This window comes from Eleutherodactylus coqui, chromosome 6 (genome assembly GCF_035609145.1).
Source record: "Eleutherodactylus coqui strain aEleCoq1 chromosome 6, aEleCoq1.hap1, whole genome shotgun sequence".
Classification (NCBI taxonomy): domain Eukaryota; kingdom Metazoa; phylum Chordata; class Amphibia; order Anura; family Eleutherodactylidae; genus Eleutherodactylus; species Eleutherodactylus coqui.
The window spans coordinates 56705315-56730374 of NC_089842.1; the positions used below are offsets into that span (position 1 = coordinate 56705315).

The 25060-nt window shown below is 45.4% G+C and overlaps 1 protein-coding gene across 1 annotated transcript; it reads left to right on the plus strand.

Moving 5' to 3' along the window:
* Nucleotides 1-2841: 2841 nt before the first annotated feature.
* Nucleotides 2842-23471, plus strand: GPR157 (G protein-coupled receptor 157). The gene is made up of 5 exons (XM_066606864.1): nucleotides 2842-3066; nucleotides 5242-5642; nucleotides 14545-14758; nucleotides 17276-17467; nucleotides 19750-23471. Exons 2-5 carry the CDS (start codon nucleotides 5260-5262, stop codon nucleotides 19975-19977), a joined length of 1017 nt encoding a protein of 338 aa, XP_066462961.1. The 5' UTR covers nucleotides 2842-3066; nucleotides 5242-5259; the 3' UTR covers nucleotides 19978-23471.
* Nucleotides 23472-25060: the final 1589 nt, after the last annotated feature.

Consider the following 25060-nt stretch of genomic DNA (forward strand, 5'->3'; position numbering starts at 1 on the left):
GAAGCTGCTGCAGTCATGTTTAATGGGTGCGTGACCACTCAGCCAATCACAGACTGCAGCTGTGATTTTGCCGTGATCGGCACGTGACTGCTGAAACCTGTGATTGGCTGAGAAACCCCGTGCAGGGACATGAAGGGCACATGACTGCTGCAGCTTCTTCCAAGATCAGAGAATGGGAACTGGGCTCTAGCGTTGGATAAGGGTCACTTAGGGTAGTTCCACACGGCGATCGCGATTGTTCCCGCCATTTTTGAGAGTCAGCGACACTTTTTTTCTAGAATAATCTCGCATCACATCGCTACTGCCCGCAATAAAATTGCACAATTTTTTTATAGTCAATAGTTATTTCTCATGTTAAAATCGCATTGCAACGCAAGTTTGTGCGTTGCGTTGCGATAAAAAGGAGGCTCCGTAGGGAAACATGGGAGATAAAAAATATTGTACATCTCGCCAGAAAATCGCAAGCTGCAATTTTTTGTTTTCAGTGAAAACATCGCTATTGGAAGGAAACCATTGTTAATCATTGGTTTCATAAAACTGCTATTTTATTAACTCTCGTATTAGGCCTCATGTCCACGGGATAATTTTTATTTTAAAACCGCAGCGTTTTTCCCGCACGCGGATCCGCGCCCCATAGGGATGCATTGGACACCCGCAGGTAGTTAAATACCTGCGGATGTCATTTTTCCCGTCAGGCACGGATCCGCATGCAGGAAAAAAAATGGACATGCTCCATTTTCGTGCGGGTCTCCTGCGGGGACGGCTCCCGCAGGCTTTTATTGAAGCGTATGGAAGCCGTCCGGATCCGCGGGAGACCCGTACCAGAATTAAACTCACCTGCTCCGGACGATCTTCCTTCCTTCGCGGCCGGATCTTCTTTCTTCGGCACGGCGGATGTGCCCGGCACATGCGCGACACGCTGCGGCGTACCGAGCACATCCGCCGGGCTGAAGTAAGAAGATCCGGCCGCGAAGGAAGGAGGATCTGTATCGTCTGGAGCAAGGGAGTTTCTTCTGATTTTCAGCCCTCATGTCCGCGGGGCAGGAGGGACCCGCTGCGGGATTCTACATGGACAATCCGCGGCGGGCCTGATTTTCCCCGTGGACATGAGGCCTTAAGGCATGCTTAAAAACGTGTGCAAAAAATCTGCAATGCCTAGGGAATATGTGTATTCTACTTATGTAAATATGCAGTATATTTACACGACTAAAATACACATACGTCCGTGTAAAGGGGCCCTCAGGGATCATTCACATGAGCATATAACTTATACACGTGTAACACAGTGAATAGAAGCCATTGATTTCAATAAGTTCGTTCACATGCGCACTAGTACTGTGAGGGGGGTCACTAACGGTCACTGTGCGGAGATACAGAGGGATGCTTAGCGTAAAAGGGGTGTGGCCTAAAATAGGGGCCATAGAGTGCCAAGTTCTCCGAAATGTAGCAGCCGCAGGGTATGTTTAGGCTGGGTTCACACAGGGCGGATTTGCCACGGTTTTGCCTCGGATTGCCGTTGCATATCTGCACTGCGGCAAAACCGCTGCGTTTGCAGTGCAATGCTGCACAAATGAGATTTGCCAAAAAGCTGTTCTCACAGGACGGATTTTTTCCGCACAGCCGCAGTGCGGAAATTCAACTGCGGCGCGGTTTTTAAAGATGCAGCATGTTCATTCTTTGGTCGTTTCCGCAGCGCTTTTTTGTCCATAGACCTCTATGAACGCAGCCAAAACCGCACCAAATACGCAACAAATACGGGACAAAAGTAAAAAAGTGCTGCGGAAAAAAACGCTTGCGGATTTTTCCGCACGAACATCCGCAAGCCCAAATTAACCTTTGAAGCGGTTTTGCCGCAGAAGCAGTTCTTCTGCGTAAAAACCGCAACAAAACCGCAACAAATCCGCCCTGTGTGACCCTAGCCTTACACGTAGTGGAAATGCTGCGGCAAACTTCAGCAGGCAGCCTCTAATGAGCGCAGCGCCGCTGGTCAGGTGATGCTGAAGTGGCCAGCGGTGCTGCGCTCACTAGAGGCCGCCAGGTGCCAAGGAAGAGCTGAGAGCACAAAGACTTTGGAGATGAGAAGGAGCGCGAATCTTCTGTAATCAGCTGCGCATTTCCGCTACGTGTAAACACACCCCTAAACTGGCCCTGCGATTAAAAATGACTATTTTCAATTTCACTGCTGCAATAACACGGTGGCGTCAAGGAGCCCTAATATTGCGTAGGTCCTTCAAAGCTGCTACTACGTGTCCTGCACGGACTCCTCAAGACGTCTCAAGTGTCCTGGGATATCTGCACCACGAGGGGGATTGTCACATGAGCTCTGCTACATCACCAAGCAAGTAGGCAGCTCACAGACATTGAGAAACGAGACAACAAATGTCCTGTCCTATTACTAGACAGGAGCATAGCGCCTCCTGCGGGCAGGTGACTGGAAGTGCACAGAGCGGCCGAGGCTGGCCGCTGGTTATAGCGTCTCTGTCCTACGACACTTGGAGCGATTCAGCTACACAGCCCCCCTAGCGGCTGGTTATAGCTTCTCTCTGTCCCACGACACTTGGAGCGATTCAGCTACACAGCGCCCCTAGCGGCTGGTTATAGCTTCTCTCTGTCCCACGACACTTGGAGCGATTCAGCTACACAGCGCCCCTAGCGGCTGGTTATAGCTTCTCTCTGTCCCACGACACTTGGAGCGATTCAGCTACACAGCGCCCCTAGCGGCTGGTTATAGCTTCTCTCTGTCCCACGACACTTGGAGCGATTCAGCTACACAGCGCCCCTAGCGGCTGGTTATAGCTTCTCTCTGTCCCACTACACTTGGAGCGATTCAGCTACGCAGCGCCCCTAGCGGCTGGATGAAGGTGTACAGCGCTGGCAGCAGTGCTGTAGAGAAGTCTCAGACGTTACTTCGGAGTTCTCTGCTCGGCGGCCGGTCCCGGCATTCCTCCCCGGCTAAAGACGTTTCCTGCTCCCTCCGGATGTCCCGGGACGAGGCTCCTCCCTGCATACTGCTGAGGCTCCTGGAAGAAGAAGATACGGGGACGGGAGGAGGGCTGCTCCGGGCAGGTCAGTAGGCTGTATACCCTGTCCTCATAGCAAATATAGTATATACAAGTCACTGTCCTCATAGTAGTATATACAGCGTGGTCAGTGGACTGTATACTCCTGTCCTCATAGTATATGCAGGGGGGGGGGTCAGTGGACTGTATACTCCTGTCCTCATAGTATATACAGGGGGGTCAGTGGACTGTATACTCCTGTCCTCATAGTATATACAGGGGGGTCAGTGGACTGTATACTCCTGTCCTCATAGTATATGCAGGGGGGTCAGTGGACTGTATACTCCTGTCCTCATAGCATATACAGGGGGGTCAGTGGGCTGTATAGCATATACAGGGGGGTCAGTGGACTGTATACTCCTGTCCTCATAGCATATACAGGGGGGGTCAGTGGGCTGTATAGCATATACAGGGGGGGTCAGTGGGCTGTATAGCATATACAGGGGGGTCAGTGGGCTGTATAGCATATACAGGGGGGTCAGTGGACTGTATACTCCTGTCCTCATAGCATATACAGGGGGGTCAGTGGGCTGTATACTCCTGTCCTCATAGCATATACAGGGGGGTCAGTGGGCTGTATACTCCTGTCCTCATAGCATATACAGGGGGGTCAGTGGGCTGTATACTCCTGTCCTCATAGCATATACAGGGGGGTCAGTGGGCTGTATACTCCTGTCCTCATAGCATATACAGGGGGGTCAGTGGGCTGTATACTCCTGTCCTCATAGCATATACAGGGGGGTCAGTGGGCTGTATACTCCTGTCCTCATAGCATATACAGGGGGGTCAGTGGGCTGTATACTTTTGTCCTCATAGCATATACAGGGGGGTCAGTGGGCTGTATACTCCTGTCCTCATAGCATATACAGGGGGGTCAGTGGGCTGTATACTCCTGTCCTCATAGCATATACAGGGGGGTCAGTGGGCTGTATACTCCTGTCCTCATAGCATATACAGGGGGGTCAGTGGGCTGTATACCCCTGTCCTCGTAGCATATACAGGGGGGTCAGTGGGCTGTATACCCCTGTCCTCATAGCATATACAGGGGGGTCAGTGGGCTGTATACTCCTGTCCTCATAGCATATACAGGGGGGTCAGTGGGCTGTATACCCCTGTCCTCATAGCATATACCCCTGTCCTTGTAGTGGTATATACAGGCTGCCCCCCTTGCTCCTCACACTGGATCTAACATCTGTATTCCGGGGGGCGCTGTAGTCCCTCGTCCACATGCCTCTATTATCACTCACTGATCATTTCCTCTGTGGGTTTAGCACCTTATCAGACAAGTGCTTTGTGTTAAGACTCTGTACACACAGAAGTGTCGCTATAAGGGAATGTATACATTGTCACATGTGGGAGCCGGCTTGTAGATACAGAGCTCCAGTATTGTCTTTGTGTAGCTAACGGTCCCTTCATATGATGGATAGATCTGCCCCTGCTAACGACCACCGACCGACAATGAGCTTACGGGAAGACTATCTGCTCTAAGGGGACGACCGCTCATTCACACCGTCATTCGTCGCCATACAGCGGTCATTCATCGGCTGCTCGTCATCCTCTTTATATAGGAGAATGAGCAGGGAGCGTTTGCATACATTGTCGAAAATTCCGCACCATTTACAGCACCCGCCTTATGGAGGAGCTCGATTTTTCAGCCAAATGAGCGTTCCTGCGAACTCTCGGTTCGTGTAAAAAGTACTTCAAGTGTAACTGCACTTTATAAAAACTTTTGATATATCAGAAGGTTTTGATCAGTTTTGGTCCCGGTGCTGAGAAGCCAAGGTGTTAAGGATGGAAGCATAGATGTCTAATAAAGTCTATGCGTCTGTCTTCAGCTGCCAGAAGAAGCCAACAAAAGGTGCACAGCAGTCAGGTGAGCTCCGCAGACCCTTCATTTGAGCAATCAGCAGTGGTCTCAGCACCAGGACCTCCACCGATCAAAACTTTTAACATGTTGCTCTGATGTGTCAAAAGTTTTTTAAAAGTTTGTTACCCTTTAAGAGTGGAAGATTCTATGTGACAATCCGCTGCACCGCACATAAATCATCATGATGTTTTGCTCCTATGAGGACACACATGGTGGCTGCAGCGCCCCCAAAGGGTTCAGCTTTCACTGTCACATTATAGGTTCCTTATAGAATGAATTGTACCGAAATGAATGATATTTTTTTTTCTTTGCTAGGATTCGCTGATAATCGCAATGGCCTGGATGGTCATTCCTCCGGAGGACTTGTACCTGTCTGAGCAGGTGATCGTCCTCTTGTCCTGTGCCTTCTCTTTCCTGGGATCTTTACTCATTATTTTCACCTATATTCGTTGGCCTGAGCTCCGGAGTCGCCCGCGCCAGCTTCTACTCTTCTTGTCGGTGGTGGACCTATTCTCGTCTGCCTCCTACTTCTATGGAGTGCTGCGAGACTTCCAGACCTCAAGCTGGGACTGCATTGTCCAGGGGGCTCTTTCCACCTTTTCCAATACCAGCTCGTTCTTCTGGACTATGGCGGTGGCCCTGTACCTCTATATCACTATTGTACAGTCGCAGCAGAGCCTTGCAGAGCACATGGTTTACTGGTTCCACCTGATCAGGTGAGTAGAAAGTGCAACATGATGGTTCTTAGTGCTGACGGAAACACATGGATTGAAATGCTAAAATAGACAAATGTGCTTACCCAGAGGAGCGTGCATGGCCTAATAAGTCTCCTCACTCACCGAAACAGCTGTCTGTGTTGTTTCTGGCTTTGCTTTCAATTCCCAGCCATTGTTACAAGGCTTGTATAAAGAGTCTAACAGTGATTTGAAGGAATGCTACATTTCAATAGGTGACGCGGTGGAGGTATTGTTCCATCTCCCTTATTTGCAACCAACACGTTCTACTGGTTCCTATATATCAATGTTAATTAGTTGTATGGGGAAAAAAATCATTACAATAGAAGCTGGAAACCTTTGGGGAATCCCTTTGCATTTGAGTGGCTTTTCCTGTGTATTTCCTCTGCATTTCTCCAAAGTGAACAGTGGAAAATCTCCATAAAGTTCCCCGCCGTCACCCAGGGCACTAGGACAAGGTCATTCCTTTTGTATACAGTTGGTTTGCACGATTCTAGTTGTCTGCAGTCTGTGGCCCTCTAGCATTTGTGATACTGCTAGTCCTCCAGCTTGCTTTGCAAGCTGGTGCCTGCTGGGAGTTGTAGTATCACTGCACAGCGGGAATGGTTGGTGCCCTGTGCAACCTGTCCGATCAGTAAACTATCCGGTCTTTCCAGAAGTTTGTGCACAAAGTCTGGGAATGAGATGCAAGCTGTGGGTGCTTAGACATCCCAAGTGCCGCCCCCTACAGGAGTTACAGTATGTGACTGCACAGCTGGCATATCTCGAAGGGCGGCCCTGCTGGTCCGTGGCAGGTTGCCATACAATGAACATAAAGCTTTGTTGGCATCTGTTTTGCTGGCTTCGTTCAGAGCTTCCAGCACAAAATCCTGGACAAACTGTAGAATTTTTTTTTTTTCCTTAAAAATGCTAGGTGACCTGATGGAAGCCCCATAGACCCGGTGTAATCAATGGTGTCATGTCAGCGAACTGCTAGATTTGGCACTTCCATTGTTTAGCATCTATAATCGTGCCGAACAATGTAAACTCCAGTGTAAGTATGACCGAAGCATAACTCATTTACAGAAAGTTCCCTTTGAGAAAACACTGATCTCAAGACTCCGAGTTCCTTCCCCTTTCTATTCTGAAAAAGCATTACTGAAACCAGCAGCAGTTTCGGGAGCGGCGCGATGGGTCGGATTATGCTTCGCTAGTAAATAAGAGATCCGTAGTCGTATTAAGACTAATCTAGCTGCAAGATCTGAAAGCAGATTATACAGTGCACCTTCAGTGAGCCGTGGGCGCTCTCCGGGCCTGTTTAGCAGGTCCCCATGTGTGACCTTGGGGGAATTTAAATAGTAGCCATTAATGGTGTCGTGGAGCGAGTCTAGTAACCTTGTCCAACCGGTATCTGAAAGGACACGAGTGAGAAATACTTCTGTGAAAGAGGAAAGCTCAAAGCAATTTTCTTTCCTTCCCTCACTCCTTGAAAAGAGATGATTCAGGAAGCATGGCTCATTGATGTCAGATATGGGGTCTCTGGCTCAGCAGCTTATCTCCTGCGGGAACAAGGGATTAGGCATGTTGAAATCCAATGTGTCCAATCTTGATTTCCACATTGTCATCTGTTGGGGAATAGCTGAGTGGCTTCATGCAAAGTAGATCTACTATCCTACCAAAAGTATTTATTACCATGTGATAATACTTAGTGTGGCTTCTTTGGCCTTAATGACATCCGATAATCTCTATGGTGTACTTTCTATTAATATCTGATGCACTTCAGCTGGTATTTCCCTCCATTCAGCCTGCAAACGTCTGTCGAGGTCTCTCAAAGAAGATGGGCAGTTCATATTTGCTGACCCAGTTTCAGTCCATCCCAAAGATGTTCAGCAGGGTTCAGGTCAGTCTAATCAATGCACATCCATAGCCTCACACCAACGTAAAACAGTGTGGTAGGAAGTATTGCTGACCATTCCCAGATTATTGCCACATTGTCTGCAGCACATTATTGTCTCCAATGTCAGGGACACCTCTGTGTTCATGGTTCTCGTCACTACAACCAACGGACTGAGACTATGTAACGTAAAACATCCCCAGACCATGACAGAACCTCCGTCATACTTAACTGGTGGCACAACACACTCAGTCATAAGGCGTTCCCCATCATCCCCCACACCCAGGTACGTACATCTAATGTGAAGATGAAGTAGTGTGATTCCTCACTCCATAGAACATTCTTCATCTCACCAATGACGACGCTCCCTCACCATTGTAGATGGGATAATGCATCTTCGAGAGAGAGAACTCGCCAGACATTTGCAGGATAAGTGGAGGGAAATAACAGCTGAAGTGTATCAGACATTAGAAAGTTTGGCACGGACAGTATCTAATATCATTAGGGCCAATGAAGACCCCCTTTTACACGTAACGATTATCATTCAAACGAGCGATAATCGTTAAAGTGTGAACGCAGCCAACGATAGATCGTTCATTTTATGCAGGTTTAAAAATGATCGTTGGCTCGTTCATTTATCATTCGGTTTATATACCCATCATGCAGTCATTCTCATTCACTTATACAGTAAATGGGAATGAGCCAACGATGTGTCTGCTTGTATAAACGGGCTGCCCGAGCGAACTCTAACATCATTCAAACGAGAAATCGGCAGGTCTAAATGGCCCCCTAGTGGTGGTGACCTGTAAGCAGCACGTCACTGGAGGGAATGTTCCATTCAAACAACACGGCCTTTGTCCGACACTGTAGATTTAGACTTCTGTTCTTTTTCTGATTTTGTTGATCTTTCTAATATCTCGGGCAGTTAACTTGAGGAATGCCTTGAAAGGAATCGACTCATCTTCTATAATTAGAGTAAACAAGATTTCCATGTGACCGCGGCCGCCTGCACTTTTATAACTGAGAACAAACAAGAACTTCTTGTCTGACAACTTTAGAAAGTTGAACTTTTCTCTTTGCAGTTTGAGGAGTTGGGATAAGTTTACACGCATCGAATTTGCTGATTATTTCCGTAGAAATCCACATAATCCTTGTGAGAGGATTGCTTTGTCATAAAAGCCTTCAGGCTTCCAACAGGACAAACCAGAACAACTAAAAGTAGTGGCCTGGTCGGATCGGTTTTGCATACTGGCTCTGCATACGGGCGTGCCAAGCCTTCATTTGAACAACCTGCTATAACGCCCAACATAAGAAGAGATCACAATACAATCACAATGGGGTTAATGCTGCAAACACCTTCGTGAGCCGGATGGATCGTTTCTACCACGTTGGCTCCTGGTTTGTCTCTGTTCTCGCACCACTTGAGTTAAGAAACTGCAAATCGGGGGGAAAAAAGCTATTTCCCAACCGCCTTGTTCTTCATTCACTGGCTGACCATGTATCCAGTGCAGCTGCTGATTGTGTTAGACTTACAACACAGGAACATGGCTTGATGTTGCATTGAGCCCAGTGGTTGCTACATAGTAGCAGAAGGGCATATTCCCTTGGGCTTTTGCCCGGTGCCCAGCCTTTGCCACATACAACTGTATCTATATGCATTGCCATATTCTTTATAGTGGCCCAAGTGTCTCCAGCATCTGCTAACAACCCTGATTGAGCCTAAAGGCGCTCATATACCTTCATTAGCTATCCGCAAAACGTTCATTGGGTTGTCAGGTATTGGTATCTAAGGATATGGGGGTGAATAAGAAGGCGGGATGGGAGTCGTGATACAGCAAAAGGGACGAGAGATGCATGCGTATATAGGTATTATTGTACTGATAAAAGGACAATCCACAGGAAACATATATACTATCCTACCAAAAGTAATTGGACAACTGAGCAAGAATTATAAGTAGTATTTACTTACATGTATTCATACTCAGTGGGATCTCCTTTGGCCCTGATGAGATCGGATACACTCCATGCCATACTTTCTGATTCACCTCAGCTGGTATTTCCCTCCACTCATCCTGCAAACATCTGGCAAGTTCTCTCAACGTAGCAACGGAAGAACGTTTTACGGAGTAATGAAATGCACTACTCCATTTTCAAAGCAGATGGATGTACCTGGGTGTGGAGGATGATGGGGAACGCCTTTTGCCTGAGTGTGTTGTGCCAACAATTAAGCACGGTGTGAACATAAAGTTGTATCTTAGCGATAATGTGCTGCCGAAAATGGGGCAAAACTTTGAAAATGGTCAGCAATACTTCCAACAAGACGACGCGCCTCATCACAAGTCCAACTCTGTTTTATGTTGGTTTGAGGTTATGGATCTTCCACGATTGGACTGGCTGCACAGAGTCCCGACCTGAACCCTACTGAACATCTTTGAGATGAACTGAAAAGTCGAGTCGGGAAATATGAACAGCGTCCATCAAAATCCATTGAAAGTGTAAATAAGCCACCCTGATGGCACAGCACACCGAGTCAAGATAAAGTAAAATACATCTGTATGAACAGTATTTATCTTCTTTGAGAGAACTCTCCAGACCTTTGCAGGATGAATGGAGGGAAACACCAACTGAAGTGTATCAGACGTTAGTTAAAGTATGCCACAGAGAGTATCCAATGTCATTAGGGCCAAAGGACCCACACTAAGCATTGATATATGGAAATAAATACTACTTTTGATTCTTGCTCAGATGTCCAATTGTGTATAGGTTAGGGATTAGTGTCACTAATTCTGATAGAGGGACAATCCACATTAATCCCCCTTGGGTATTACAAATATATGGATTCAATCAAATATATATAATTTTATTTAGGGGGACATGCTCTATATTAAAAAAAGACCTTAAGTTCCAGAATTCAGTGCTGTCCCTTCCGACTTGAAGTATCTTATATTCCTCTCATCTGTTATGTTCTCCATAGGCACTTTCAGGGTCATTAGCAGCAGTTACACACTTGTCTGGATATGTTTTCTCAAGTGTGATCTTTTCAATTTGGAGGGGGGAAAAGTACAAAAATAGTTTGTGAATGAACATGGAAGAATTGGGGGTCCTTGTTGTGGAGACCAGAATATACAGGGACGCTCTGCGTTCAATCCTATCGTGCAGTCTAAAGCGGCTGCCCGAACGTGAACAAGATGGTGATGGCGTCACCAGCCCGGGCAAACGAGACTCGTGAAACTCTCAGCCCGTGTAAAAGGGCCTTAAGGCTCCAGCAGTAGAATAAGCACCACATACTAAGGGGCATGGAGCATCCCAACTGACTTCAATCATAGAAACATGAGGATTCCCAGTGATGCTTGAACTAAAAGAATGACTTTATTTAAAAGCCAGCATGTTGGACGTTTCGAGGGATTACCCTCTTCATCAGACAGCTGAACAAATACATTGGGAGAAGTAGCAGATCTGCATATCCCCATTGTGTGTACAGCTTGTGCCCATTGATAACCATGGTGTATCATATGGCCAGAGATAAGGATATGTGACCTCTGACCTGCTCTCTGATCATCTATGGGCACAAGCTGTATACACTATGGGGACACGAAGATCTGCGACTTCTCCCAGTGTATTTGCTCAGCTGTCTGAGGAAGAGGATAATCCCTGGAAACGTCCTGCATGCTGGCTTCTAAATAAAGTCCTTCTTTTGTTTCAAACACCACTGGCAATCCTCATGCGTCAGTGATTGAAGTCAGTTGGGTTCCTCCATGCCCCTAAGTGCTTTTTGTTTACACCACATCAGCATCTAACACCCATGTGACCTAGCAAATACTAGGCTGGCAGCTCCTATCACAATAGCTTCTTTACCATTTCATCATTTAAGGCTCAGCGCAATTAGCTTCATCTATTTGATTTCCCCCCCCCCCCCCTCGATTTTTCTATTTGCATCTAAAGGCCCTTTTACACGGAACAATTAGTGTTTAAAAAAATCACTGTTCGCTTGTTTCGTGTAAACTGTGATCATTCGGTCACTAAACGTTCTAGCTAACGAAATTACATTGTTCTATATGCCTGCATAAAGAGTCTGCACATGCGAAATCTGTCATCGTTCTCTCCTGCAAATGATTTCTTGCTCTGTGTAAAAACAGCCTAGGATTACGGTAGGCAAAAGAGCGCAAAAATCGGATCACTGAAGAGTGAATAAACATCACCTGGTCAGATACATCCACATTTCTGTTGCACCATGCTAATGGAGACACTCAGTATTTGTAGCAAATTGCATGAATTAACAAACCCTTCCTCTCAGCAGGTCTCTGATAAACTGGCCCCTTCAGTGTATATTGCTTCTTCAGCATGTCTGCTTGTGGAGCTACAAGTTCAGAGCTCCTCGCATAATCCTTGTGAAGCATGTATTTAGTTTTTTTTCCCTCTTCATTCTTTCAACCCTCTAAGCTGCATCTCCATCGCGACCTCCCATTCCTCATGCTGACATGCTTGTGCTAACTGTGCTGTAGTTTACATATTTCTGCAAAGGAGCTGCATGCACAAAACGATAGAATATGAAAATGTGATGGTAGTGTTCTATTTCCCTATTTCTTATCCTGGCTCTGTTACATGAGCCACTGCTTCAAAGCTTATTAGGGTGTGTGTCGTGGGGGGGTTATAATTGTCTCCATAGCGTCTCTGAACATATCGGTGTAATGTATGTTCTAAATAATGAGCAGATGAGTCCTGTGAGTAGCAGTTTGTACTGTGGACTTTATCCCATAGGAATTGGCTAAAGCTGCGATAACGGGGTTATTACATGGAAAGCTTGTTTTCTCCAATTTTACAGGGAAATAATGGAAAGTCATAGCACCAATATAGTTGTATAAAAGTGCAGCTAGGCATTTCATCACCCGACACTTAGGATCGCTGTGCCCTCACCCTCTCGTACCCTTTATACAATCATTGGAAATTCCCAATCATTGTTATAAAAACTTGTTTAAAGGCTCTGACACTGATTTGCATGACTGTTTCCATCCAATAGGTGGCGCTGGAGAGGTATTGTTCTATCTTCCTTATTTGCATATATTTCCTAGAGGAGTATGCATGGCCTTATAAGTCTCCTCACACACCTTCTAGGTGCTCTCCTCTCTCATGTCTCCTGATACCCTTTCCAAGGGGTATCATGAACGATTCTCACTGATGATCTTGCTGTCCACGCAGGCTTTAGGAGCGCGAACAAGCGGGCGATGATGATGATGATGTCACCGGCTCATTCGCTTGGACAAACAAGAATCCTGCATTTCTTGTTGTGCGTAAAAGGGCCATTAATCTTCATTGTAACTCTAGAGCTTTGTACAGAACGGGGTAAAAGCCCGGTCTTCTGCATGTGAGATTGGGGTCAGGGCTGACATTGCTTCTCATGAATGCAGATAAAAAGTAAATAGACTGTGTCATTGGTGTCACGAGCCGCGATCTGAGACGTTCTGGCTGGCGAGAGGGGAATATTTATAGCGTGCTACATCAGCCGCTCGCCTCGGCTTCTCCTTGTTGTTATCGTGTCGTATAATTTCGTATTATACGGCGTCATTTGCTCTTTCCAAGTTGTATAATAATTTTTATGAAAAATCCTTCCAGCTTGTACATTTTCAACGTTTGGTACATAAATAATATATTAATTGCATTTCTTGGTGGAATTTAACAATAGATGGGCCATGTAATAAATGTTATAGCTCTAGTTATCTGCATTGTTTTTAATATTTGACCTGCATAGCGCCTCGGTTGTTGGCACAGGGGTTCTGGGCACAAATCTAACCACAACATCTGCATGGGGTTTGTATGTTCTCCTCGTGGGTTTTCTCATGGTAGTCTGGGTTACTCCCACACTCCAAAATGATTGAATACACACAACCCTACTAAAAGTAATTGGACACTTGAGTAGGAATCAAAAGTAGTGGTTATTTACATATGTTAATATTTAATAAGCCGCTGCACCCCGCCCCTTGGTACTAATGACATCGGATACTCTCCATGGCTTACTTTCTACTACACTTCAGCTGGTATTTCCCTCCATCCATCCTGCAAAAGTCTGGTGAGTTCTCTCAAAGATGATGTATCTGTCCATCTACAATAGAGCGTTGTCATTAGACAGTTAAGCAATAAAAGAACGTTCTATGGAGTGACGCGTCAGGCTACTGCATCTTCAGATCATATGGACGCACCTGGGTGTGGAGGATACCTGGAGAGCGCCTTTTGACCAGTGTGCTGTGCCAACGGTTGTGTGTGGCAGAAGTTGTTTTACGTGGCATGGTCTTGGTCCGTTGGTTGTAGTGACAAGAACCATGAACACTGAGGTGTATCCTGACATTCTAGACAATAATATGCTGCTGACAATGTGGCAAAATCCTGAGAACAGTCAGCAATACTTCCAACAAGACAAGGAGCCTCGTCACAAATCCAGTACCATTTTACACTGGTTTAAGGATATGAATCTTCCATGATTGGACTGACTACACCGAGTCCTGACCTGAAATGAACCATGTTGAACGTCTTTGGAACAAAGTGGAACGTCTGATCAGGAAATATAAACAGCATCCATCTTTGAGAGAACTTGTCAAACATTTGCAGGATGAATGGAGGGAAATACCAGCTGAAGTGTGTCAGACATTATTGGAAAGTATACCATAGAGAGTATGCAATGTTATTAGGACCAAAGGAGCCCCACTAACTATTAACATATACTTGCTCCGGTGTCCAATTATTTTTGGTTGCAAGCCCTTATGGGGAAAGGACCGAAGCCAGTGTACAACACTATGGAATACGTATGTGCTATATGCTGCAGGTTGAAATGATTCATTGTCAACAATTGTCAGATAAACCTTTGTCTTGAACTTGGCATATTGATGGAGTTGAAAGCTGTTTGTTCACCCGTGCCCGCAGGTGCTGCCAACAGAATAATCCTGTGTCCTTGAGTTAATGTCTCTTGCTTGAAATAAACCTTATGGGTTGTATTAGTTACTTGTTCCTCTCTGCCCGCAGCTGGGGGGTTCCTCTGGTGATCACCGTGGCCGCCGTGTGCCTCCAGAAGATCGGCTATGACGCTTCCTATGTCTCGGTTGGTTGGTGTTGGATCAACATCGAAGCTGAAGACAAGCTGATTTGGATGCTGCTGACTGGGAAGGCGTGGGAGATCTTGGCTTATCTTGTCTTACCCGTGCTGTACCTGCGTATAAAGAAGCACATTGGCAGAGCGGTATGAACTTCTTTTATTACTCCTTACAGATTCACAGTACAAGTCATTGAACAGTCATCTCCGGCCCGTCAAGGATTGACCATGCTTGCAACAAGCAATTATCATTTATAATGTATATTATAGAAGTAGGGATGGTTCAGCAAATGCTGTGTCCATCCATCCGCATAGCTATCATGAAAGGAAAAGCAGAGGATGGATGTCCTTATAATAAGAAGGGAGTGATTGGAGTATCTAGAATTGATGCCCCTATGCGAAATATGTGACAGTGCCCGGAACTGTCACTTCTCATTTATAGTACAGATCTCCTCCTATGGCTCCTGGGAAACGGCTTTTGCACCCCATATACACTATGTAAACTGACAGAACTTGGACAACGGAGCACTGTAAGAGCTGTGAAGGCATCACGCACGTTGCTGAAACGCTCGCTCAGGAGGTCCCACAGGCCATTAGCACCACAACCATCTGTAAGGACGAGCGGCTGCACACAGACCCAGCATCACAGCAGTGTATGCACAGAGGCAGATGAATCACGGCACCCCATCTTCTGTTAGGATGGCTGTATTTAGGACTCATTCACACGACTGTGATTTCGGCATGTATTATGTACATGATGCACGCCGGCATGACACGTGGTGAATGGAGTCAATGAAAGTACATGGACTTCATCGATCCGTTCACATTAGCGTGTAGACGTGTGTGAAAAGGATTGCAGCATGCTCTATTTTACCACGTATCATGCAGTAGGAGCCCTATACGTCTGTATGGGTAGTGTAAGCAATGCTGTCTATAAGGCAATGCATTGCGTATGGAGAACAATACATATGCAAATACGCTATGAGAGAGGGGAAAAACAAAAGTCACACCGTGCATGAGACACGCGGTCGTGCGCTGTGCACTTGCTGCCATACACGGCGATGGCCGGCTCTCGTAGATGGGTAAAATGCTGTGTGACCCACGCAGTGTTTTACACATACGGTCGTGTGAATGAGCCCTTGGGTGTGGCGGTTACCTGCAGAGTGGTTTCTACGTGACTGCATCGTCCCAATAGTGATGTTTGGAAGAGGTTCTGTTATGGTGTGGGGGTGTTTCTGCTGGCAAGGTCTAGGGCCATTGGTTATAGTGAAGTCCGCCCTCAACGCCAATAGGCATAGATACATTTTGTACAATGTGGCACTACCTACCCCGGTGCAATACTTTGGTACTGCTCCGTGTCTCTATCAACATGACCGCGCACCATGTCCTACAGCAAGCAGTGTTGAGGCTTGGTTTGAGGAGCAGAATGTCTGCAAACATCATTGGCCATACCAAAGTTCGGATCTCAATCTCATTGACCATCTTTAGGATGAATCAAAATGACATCTACGTGCATGTCCATCATCCCCCACATCACAGTATGAAGCTCTCCCCAAGGAATGGAGGAAAATCCTTCCACACATGTATCAGAAATTGATGGCTTGTCCTTTGGATACGTCATTGCTAGTAGATTTGGCGGGTGCCTGCCACCAAGGACGCCCTTTGATCTGTTCTCTGGCCCGGTGCACTCATTCACTGAGCTGGTTTCTGCAGGAACGAGACTACTCCGTTGCTAATGCAGTGGTCAGGATGGTGTTGCAGGCAAAGTTCCAATTCATTTCAGTGCCTGCAATACCAAGCCTGGCCACTGCAGTGGGAATGGAGCTCTCTGCTTCCTGCAGAAATCACCTCGGTGTACTAACCCACCAGCCCAGAGAACAGCTGATTCATGAGGGTCCTGTGCAGCAGACCCTCACCAATCTAGTGTTGATGATCTATCTTGACAATAGACCATCAGTAGTTTATAACTGGACAACCCCTTTAACAACTCCCTTAAACTACGTTGGAGAGGGCTGCACTACTAGATGGCTCCCTCTGACCCATATATGTCTCTGTGGAGTCCCAAACAAGGGTCAATGGACCCCCATTCACCTGCTATATGGGGGCCCCAGAGATGACTACCCAGTGCACCTTTACTATTCGTTCGTTCCTGCCCCTAAAACTACATGTTAGCAGCCACACACATACAAGCATTTCTGCATTCAGCTGGCACAGAATGGCATAGCGGGCAGCTTGTATACCCCTGCTGTCGCTCAGTGCACCACACCTATAAAAATTGACAGCATTATGAAAGCAGATAGTCCTCATTTTACCCAATGGCAACACTAGGGGGTGCAGGAGAGTTATATTTATTCACATAGCACTCGTCCTTCATCCCTACAGATATAACTGAGCCTCTAACCAAATGTTCTATGGCAGGTGGGGTGATCATCATGGACTAATGCTGAGGTCTTGTGAGAGTTTATGGTCTTGTCTGCGCAAAAATAATACTGCCCTGTTTTAATATAAATTGTAGCATCATAAATAAATAGAACTTGATAATTGATATTTGTCAGACTTGGGATGAAGAAACCTAATTAGTAGGTTTGTGATGGGAGTTCCCAGATCATCTCCACTCCCTACAAGTGTTAGGTGTGTGTGCTGACCTCTTCCTTCTGCCTTCAGCATAGGGCGTTGTCCGAATACCGTCCGATCCTATCATCAGCTCCTGTGTACCAGCCTAGGACCATGGCAGACAAGAAGCTCATCTTCATCCCCATCATCTTCATCTTTCTCCGTATCTGGAGCACCATACGTTTTATTTTGACTCTCTGCGATTCTCCAGCTGTGCACAACCCCATCCTTGTCATATTGCATGTAAGTGGCATCATGAACTCTATCTATAGACCGCTACCTGTGCTATCCTAAATCAATACATAATGATCTATTGGGCCTCACTTATCAGCACTGTCTAACAGGGAAACCATCTTTGTTGCCCAAAGCAACCAATCAGAAATCGGCTTTTATTTCTGAAACTTCTGTGGTAAAATGAAAGCTCCACTGTGATTGGTTGCTGTGGACAATATGTATAAATGAGGCCCATTGTGTCTGTGAACTGCATCGGCTTATAATCTTTACATATTCGTCTCAACATGGTTCTGAATATAGAAACGGAACCGAAAAATAAAAGGGAAGAACTATTAGTGTGCGGCGCCACCTTCAAGGTGTGGAGAGAAGCAGAAGCACAGAGCCAACATTGAATCCTGATCGCTTTTTATTGCTAAAACCAGCAACAAGATCCGTTTCAAGGCAGCAAGCCTCTTCCTCAGTAATGCTGGAAGGTGCCCAACTATGGCTGCATTGTAACGTTTAGTTCAGGTTTAGAAAACCTCTTTTTCCAAAAACCTCTTTCTTACCCAAAAATGGGTGCATAACTGAGGAAGAGCCTTGTTGCCTCGAAACGCATCTTGTTGCTGGATTTAGAGAATTTGGGTTTATATTTCTGCCTGTGTGATTCTCTCCACACCTTGAAGGTTTCACTGCACGCCAATATTTTGATCTTTTTATCTTTCAGTTCATACCACACTCCATTTTTATTATTGTGGCTTATCTCCGGGCTGGCAGCACCTTCCATTATACAATTAATAATTTCTTTGCCACCGAATCACCACGTTTCTGTGGGTATATCCATACATTTTCAATGCTCATCCCTTTTTCTCTGCACCAATTCTGTGACCCCGCTGCAGAAAATTCTAACAATTCCTGCCATGTTCTCCCACAGATTACAGCTGATCGCTGGCAAAAACCAGCATAATGACCCCCTTAGTAAGAAGAGCTTGCCCAAAATAGAGAACCCACGGTAAAATAGTATGTAAGGTCAAAAAAAGACATATATGCCTATCCAGTTCTGCATATGACTCCACCCCCTTTATTGTTGATCCAGAGAAAAGAGGGGAAAAAAACCAATGAGGTAGAAGCCAATTTTCCCCATTTAACCCCTTGAGTGGCACGCCCGGAAATTTTCCGGGACGAGCTCCACTGCTCATAGAGACATAGCCCGGAAGATTTCCGGGCTATGTATCACTATGGGAGCTGCAGAGCACAATGCCACAAGCTGTGACAGTGTGCTCTGCCTGCACAGACCCACACAGAGCAGTGCAAGGGCTTTGAAAAACCAGCAGAAGATATTGCCGATATGCCGGCAAGCTCCTGCTTTGTTTACAGGTTGCCATAGAGACCATCGGCTTGTCAGAAGCAAGCCGATGGTCTCTGTGGCAGGGAGAGCTTGGTGCTTGGCTGTGAGAGGACAGCTAGGTACCTGCTCTTACAGCAGAGATCAGAGAAAACCTCCGATCTCTGCTGTGTTAACCCTTTACATGCTGCAGTCTATGTGACTGCAGCATGTAAAGGGCTGTCACTGCAGCATGTAAAGGGCTGTCACTGCAGCATGTAAAGGGCTGTCACCATCGGACCCCCGAAATGTGATCAGGGGTCCTGATGGGTCCCTGTGGAAGTCCCCTAAAGGGACAAAAAAAAAATAAAAAATTTAAAAATTATAAAAACACTTGTCTCCCTTTACTTTGTAAAAAATCAAAAATACAATCACACATGTGGTATCCGTGTGCGTCGTAATGACCCAGAGAAGGAAGTTAATACATTATTTAACCCCTTAATGACATGGCCCCTTTTTTCCCTTTTCTTTTTTTCCTCCCCCTGTTTAAAAAAAAGTACAACTTGCCCCGCAAAAAACAAGCCCTTATATGGCCATGTCAATGGAAAAATGAAAAAGTTATGGCTCTTGAGATGCAACTGCAAAATTAGTTGAAATTCAATGATTAGACCATTTTAAAAAACCTGCCCTGGTGGGCACGACAGGGTGGTAGGAAACCCGCCACTCAAGGGGTTAAGGGAAAAAAATCCTTCCTGACTCCAATCTGGCAATCAGAATAATCTCCGGATCACCATTCCTTCTGAAGTTCTTAATGATTATAACCTATAATATTGTATCGCCCGTCTTGACTTTTTTTATTTATGCCTTTAAGTTCACAGTATTCTAGTTTAGCTTCCTGGCTTTATTGTAGCAAGTGATATGTGGACACATTGGATGATACATTGTCATTATTTATTTACATAACTTCTTGTCTTTTCCTCATCACCAGGGCATTGGGAATAGTTTCCAGGGAGGAGCGAACTGCATCATGTTTGTTTTATGCACTCGTGCGATCAGAACTCGTCTGCTGACATCACTAAGTTCCTGCTGCTGCAAGTCTACCGGGTCAAGTGACTTCAGAGAAAGTGCTGTATCGGAGGGATATGTATCTGGTTATGGCTCAATAAGAGAATCACAAGACGGCCAGAAGTGGTCTTCTCACCTCCCCAGCACTTGATCCTGCTGCAGTGCTCACAATCTGCCCAGTCAGAAAGCCTGCGGACATCCGATCCATCTTCCCCTTAGACTTAGTTATAGTGCAGATCGATTTTTACCTCTTGAACGGATGGAAGGCTGAATCAGGATTTGCAGTGTATGTGGAGCTTCACTATCCCTGAGTGATTATACTGAATGTACAGGGGAGACCTTACAAGGACGTTACGTTCTATACAGAACGTACTATGTAGAATAAAACAATGTGATGTTTGCACTTTATCAACTCAATGTACTGAGTTTACAAGTCCCAGGTTGCCAATGCTCTGAGAAATCTGCCACTGCCATCTAACTCTTTATTCTCCTTGTCTTGCCATTAAGAAATAAGTCAGTTGGATCCTTTAAGTGATGTAATTCGGCCATACCCCATGACTATGGACACTCCATTAGAGCTATTTACCAAAATGGTGCTAAGCATATTGATGACCTCTTTGCAGAGCCAACATTGTCATGCCAGCCTTAGTCTTTTGTATATAGTAGGCTAGTTCTGTACAGGATTGATTATGTATATATTAAGTATTGTATTCACATTAGTCACGGAGGTCTTTTTTTTTTTTTTTTTTTTAATCTCCCACAAGTGACCTTTTAAATCTTCCATACCTCTACCCTGTGCATAGGCTCCAGTAGTAGTGATTGTTAGCATATTGTTTGGGTGGCATATCTTCCTTTTTATATTTAACGTGACGTCAGTACCTGATCAAATGACTCATCTATGCAATCATTTTAAACTGGGGATGAATTTGTCTTGTCTGTCTTTCACCATCCTCTTAAGACAGTGACACTAGTGTTCAGGACGTCTTATTCACATGCTGTTAGTACTAAAGACTTCAAACCTCACAGTGCCTTCAAGCTATTTTACTACAAGACAATATGTCCCTCCATGTTTCAGCACACTTCTAACTGCACTGCTTCACGCTTGGAGATCAGACAGATCTGCCCTGGGAAGTATATTTGGATGATTGAATGGTTGACCTTGGCTAGCCTCACAGTTGAAATTTGGTTTTGGATGTATCTGATGTCATCAAGCATTATCCTCCCTGTCAAAATCTCCAAAGTTAGTGCATCCGCACCACAAATGTCATCAATGATGATGCTGATCGGAAAGCTAGACCATATCTGTTGCTGTTTATATATTCTTGGAGAACCCCTTCAAGGCTATGACTACCTTTGCAACATTTTTTTTTATTCTTACAAGCATCTTAAATAAATAATGAAATAACTTTCTGAATAGTCTTTGTTAAAGAGTAACTACACTTTTTTTATGTACAGAATAAGGCATTCTCAGCTTTTTTGGAATAGATTTTATCTGCCTATTCTGTACATTTTTTTGTACAAAACCCCGTTTCAGATATGTGAAGACGGAGCTGAGAAATCCGTCTTCGCTTAACTGCATAACTGAAGGGGGCGTGCTAGCTGTGTCGGTCCTGTTCTCTTTAGTGCCGACACAACTGTGTCACATATATTACTAAAGCCTGCTTTATACATGTCATTGACTTTTTTTCCTACTACTTGGCACTGCACTGTGTTTATTAATCTCCTACCTGTTCTGTTCCTTACCTGGTGCTGTTTAGGAACAAGCTGTTTGTACTGCAGAAGGCTTCTTCCCTTAACAGCTCTCCTTCTCCACCCGACCCGATGCTCTGTCATGGTCTCATTGCATTGGGTTATGAATGTAGTACTGTACACTCCTGACACCTGGACTCCGGTGTATGAAGGGGAGAAGCCGTCTGCAGCACAGAACGGCTTCTCCATTCACAGTGCTGGGGAACAGGCAGCACAGACATAAGATTTAACACAGCGCAGGGGACAGATCACGGGGGCAAAGAAGCCTATTGTGTACATTTTTTAAAAAATGTAGTTACTCTTTAAAAAATATATAAAATCCTTCTATTTTGTTTATACAGCTCCTTTTGCAAACCTATGTGTCTCCATAGTAACAGACTACCCACAAACGTGTGTAGTCGGATACTGCATGCTCCCTTCAAACAGTTACCTAATCCGTGTAATTTACCAGCTGTAACTTGACAAGAAAAAGAGAATAGTTGGGAGTAGAATTGCAACATGACACTACATTGGATTTGTTTGTAGTCTGTTACCAGAGAGGTTTGCAGAGGAACATAAGGATATTAATCAGACTATTTGAAATATTTTATGAAAGGGCCCTTTTACGTGGGACGACTGTCAGGTGCAGAAGAGTCCAACGGTTGTCCCAACCATAATCGTTTCAGTGCTTTCATACAGGAATGACCATCGCTCAGTGAATGGAGGCGCAGCGGAACGGCGATCGCTCTGACCACTTCCCTCCATTCACAATGAACAGGCAGTCGGTCATAGATGAATGACTGCCTGTTCTCACAGGGCGATTATCGTTTTGTTTTTATGCCTGCACGATTCGAACGACAACAAATTATTCTTATTCGTTTAGATCGTGCCGGAATTTACACCGAACGATTATCCTGCGACCCAGCGAGAATCTGAACGATAACCATTCAGTGTAAAAGGGTCCTTATTAGAGATGAGCGAGCATACTTGGTAAGGCGATATACTCGAGAGAGAGCATTGTCTTTCTTGAGTACCTGCTGGCTCGTCCCTGAAGATTTGGGGGGTCCGCGGGGGGTTGCATAGGGGATCGGGAGGGAGAGAGGAATCTCTCTCACTCTCCTCCCTCGCTGCCCCGCGGCCCCCACCCCCCGAATCTTCAGGGACGAGCCAGCAGGTGCTCGAAAAAGGCGATGCTCTCTCGAGTATATCGCCTTACCGAGTATGCTCGCTCATCTCTAGTCCTTATAGTAGATTGCATCAATAGAAAATTGTTCCAAAAGTGGTCGTATCCTTTAAGATAAAGTAGATATTGCCTTAAAATTTTCTTGCTTACTTTTTCAGGATTTGTAAACAGCAGGCCAACACTCCAAGATGGCCGTAGCTGTAAGATTATTGGAAGATGCCTCCTTAAAGGGAAACCGTCACAAGGTTTAGGGACACTGAACCAGCATTGTACCCCTGTGAAAAACAGCCGTTCCATTATTAGCTGAAAACACGATAGAACTTATCTGAGCTGAGTCCAGGACTTTTCTCCGGGTGTATGATGCCCACCTTCCTGCTGGTGGTTTAGTGGCCCCATAACTAATGGCGGGTTCCCTTTAATAGTCTGAGAATAAAAGTGTGCTGTTTAGCAGCCGAAGAAATAATGTTCTGTTCTCGGGGCTCGCCGTGCTGCTGGAATGTGGGAGCCGAGGTGATGAAAGGCTTTCTTTAGCACCAAGAACGTGTAATTATGATTCTAAAAACCGCTCTCTATAATCTGGAGCAGGTAATGGCTCATGTCAACGGACAGCTGCTCGTTTGGCAGTTTATGGAAACTCCATTTATTTCTGACTTTGGCTTCTGTTCTATTGGAGCGATGTTACTTGAAAATGTACATGTGAATCTGATATAAACGTTTTCATCTTTTTACATAAACAGTGTTTGGGGTATTTATGTAAGACGTGCCGCTTCTGTAGGTAACTTCTAATATCTGATCTCTTTAGAGACCTCGAATATCCAGCGGTGCTGAAAGGTATGTTGTGTAAAAAGAGAACCTCTGATAAGTGCCTGTATACACCGCACTCCTAAGCCAGAGATCGATTGTATCCAGTCTTGTGGCCTTTCTTACACGATTCTCGTTTGCCCGATGGAGCGAGCTGGTGAGCAATTTTTAGACTGCACGATTCTCACCGAGAATCTGGCGCTTACCATTCAGTGTTTCACATTCCAGTAGGTGGCGCTGCAGAGGTATTGTTCCATTTCCCTAGTAATCCTCAATTATATTATCATTCATCTTCAATACAGCTGGCTACCTTTTGTAAAGATACTAAGCGAGCACCATTGTCGTTGATGGACGCACATGTTGCTCCCTTTAAAAAAGACCATTTCAGGCTTAAAGGTAACCTGTTAATTCAAACGGCACTATAAGCTAACTTATGGTGACAAGGAGGATGTATTTGTTTTTTTTTGTTTTTTTTTTATATTTACCCGCTCCCCAGTTCCCGCAGTGTCCGCCGGTGAAGTCCACTCCTGCAGTTTGAGACCTGACTCTTTTCAGACCACTCTGCATGCGCTGCCTCATAAACGTCCATGGCAGTGCGCATGCACAGCGGTCTGAAGAGAGTTCGATTTTGCTCGTCACCTCACCGAACAGCTCCGTATCTTAATTTATGTTACTGTTCGGCGGTGACAAGTTTCCTTTAAAGTGCGAATACATTAGATTAAAGTTGATAAAAATGGGCGATTTCAACCAAAATTTTAGTTTCAGTTGAAGTATAACAATTGGAGATGAGCGAGCCTACTCGTTAAGGCGATTTACTCGAGAGAGCATCACCTTTTTTGAGTACCTGCTGGCTCTCCTCTGAAGATTCGGGGGGTCTGCGGGGAGCAGGGTGGGGAGTGAGAGAGATCTCTCTTTCTCCCTCCCGATCTCCTCCGCAATCCCCCGCGCGCCCCCCCCCCCCCCCCCCCCGAATCTTCAGGGACGAGCCAGCAGGTACTCGAAAAAGGCGATGCTCTCTCGAGTAAATCGCCTTAACGAGTATGCTCGCTCATCTCTAATAACAATCATTTAGACCAACCAATGACAGGCTGTCTTTTTCTGGGAAGATGTCGGACGTGTTTAAAATTTTCGTCCAATGGTTGAAAGAAAGAGCCTTTGTGCGCAAAAGATTGTTCGTCACCCGATGTCATCAAACATGTACAGATGTATTTTTCTTTAACTTGACTCTTAGGCCTCTTTCACATGAGCATTGCGATTTTATTTATTTTTTTTATTTTTTTTAATGCTCTGCAGCTCACACCATAAAATCGCAGGATTGAATAATAGCCGCGACCAAGTTGCGGCCATTACTCACGATTTATTTATTTTTTGTCCACTCACACAGTTGGCTGCGGCGTAATGCAGGGAAATTACACCGCAGTCCCGAAATCCCTCGGCCGGCAGAAGTACTGTAATCCCTTTTAAATGCCTCATAAGGGTGACTACCCACTACAGTTTTTTTTTCCCTGTGAAATTTGCAGCC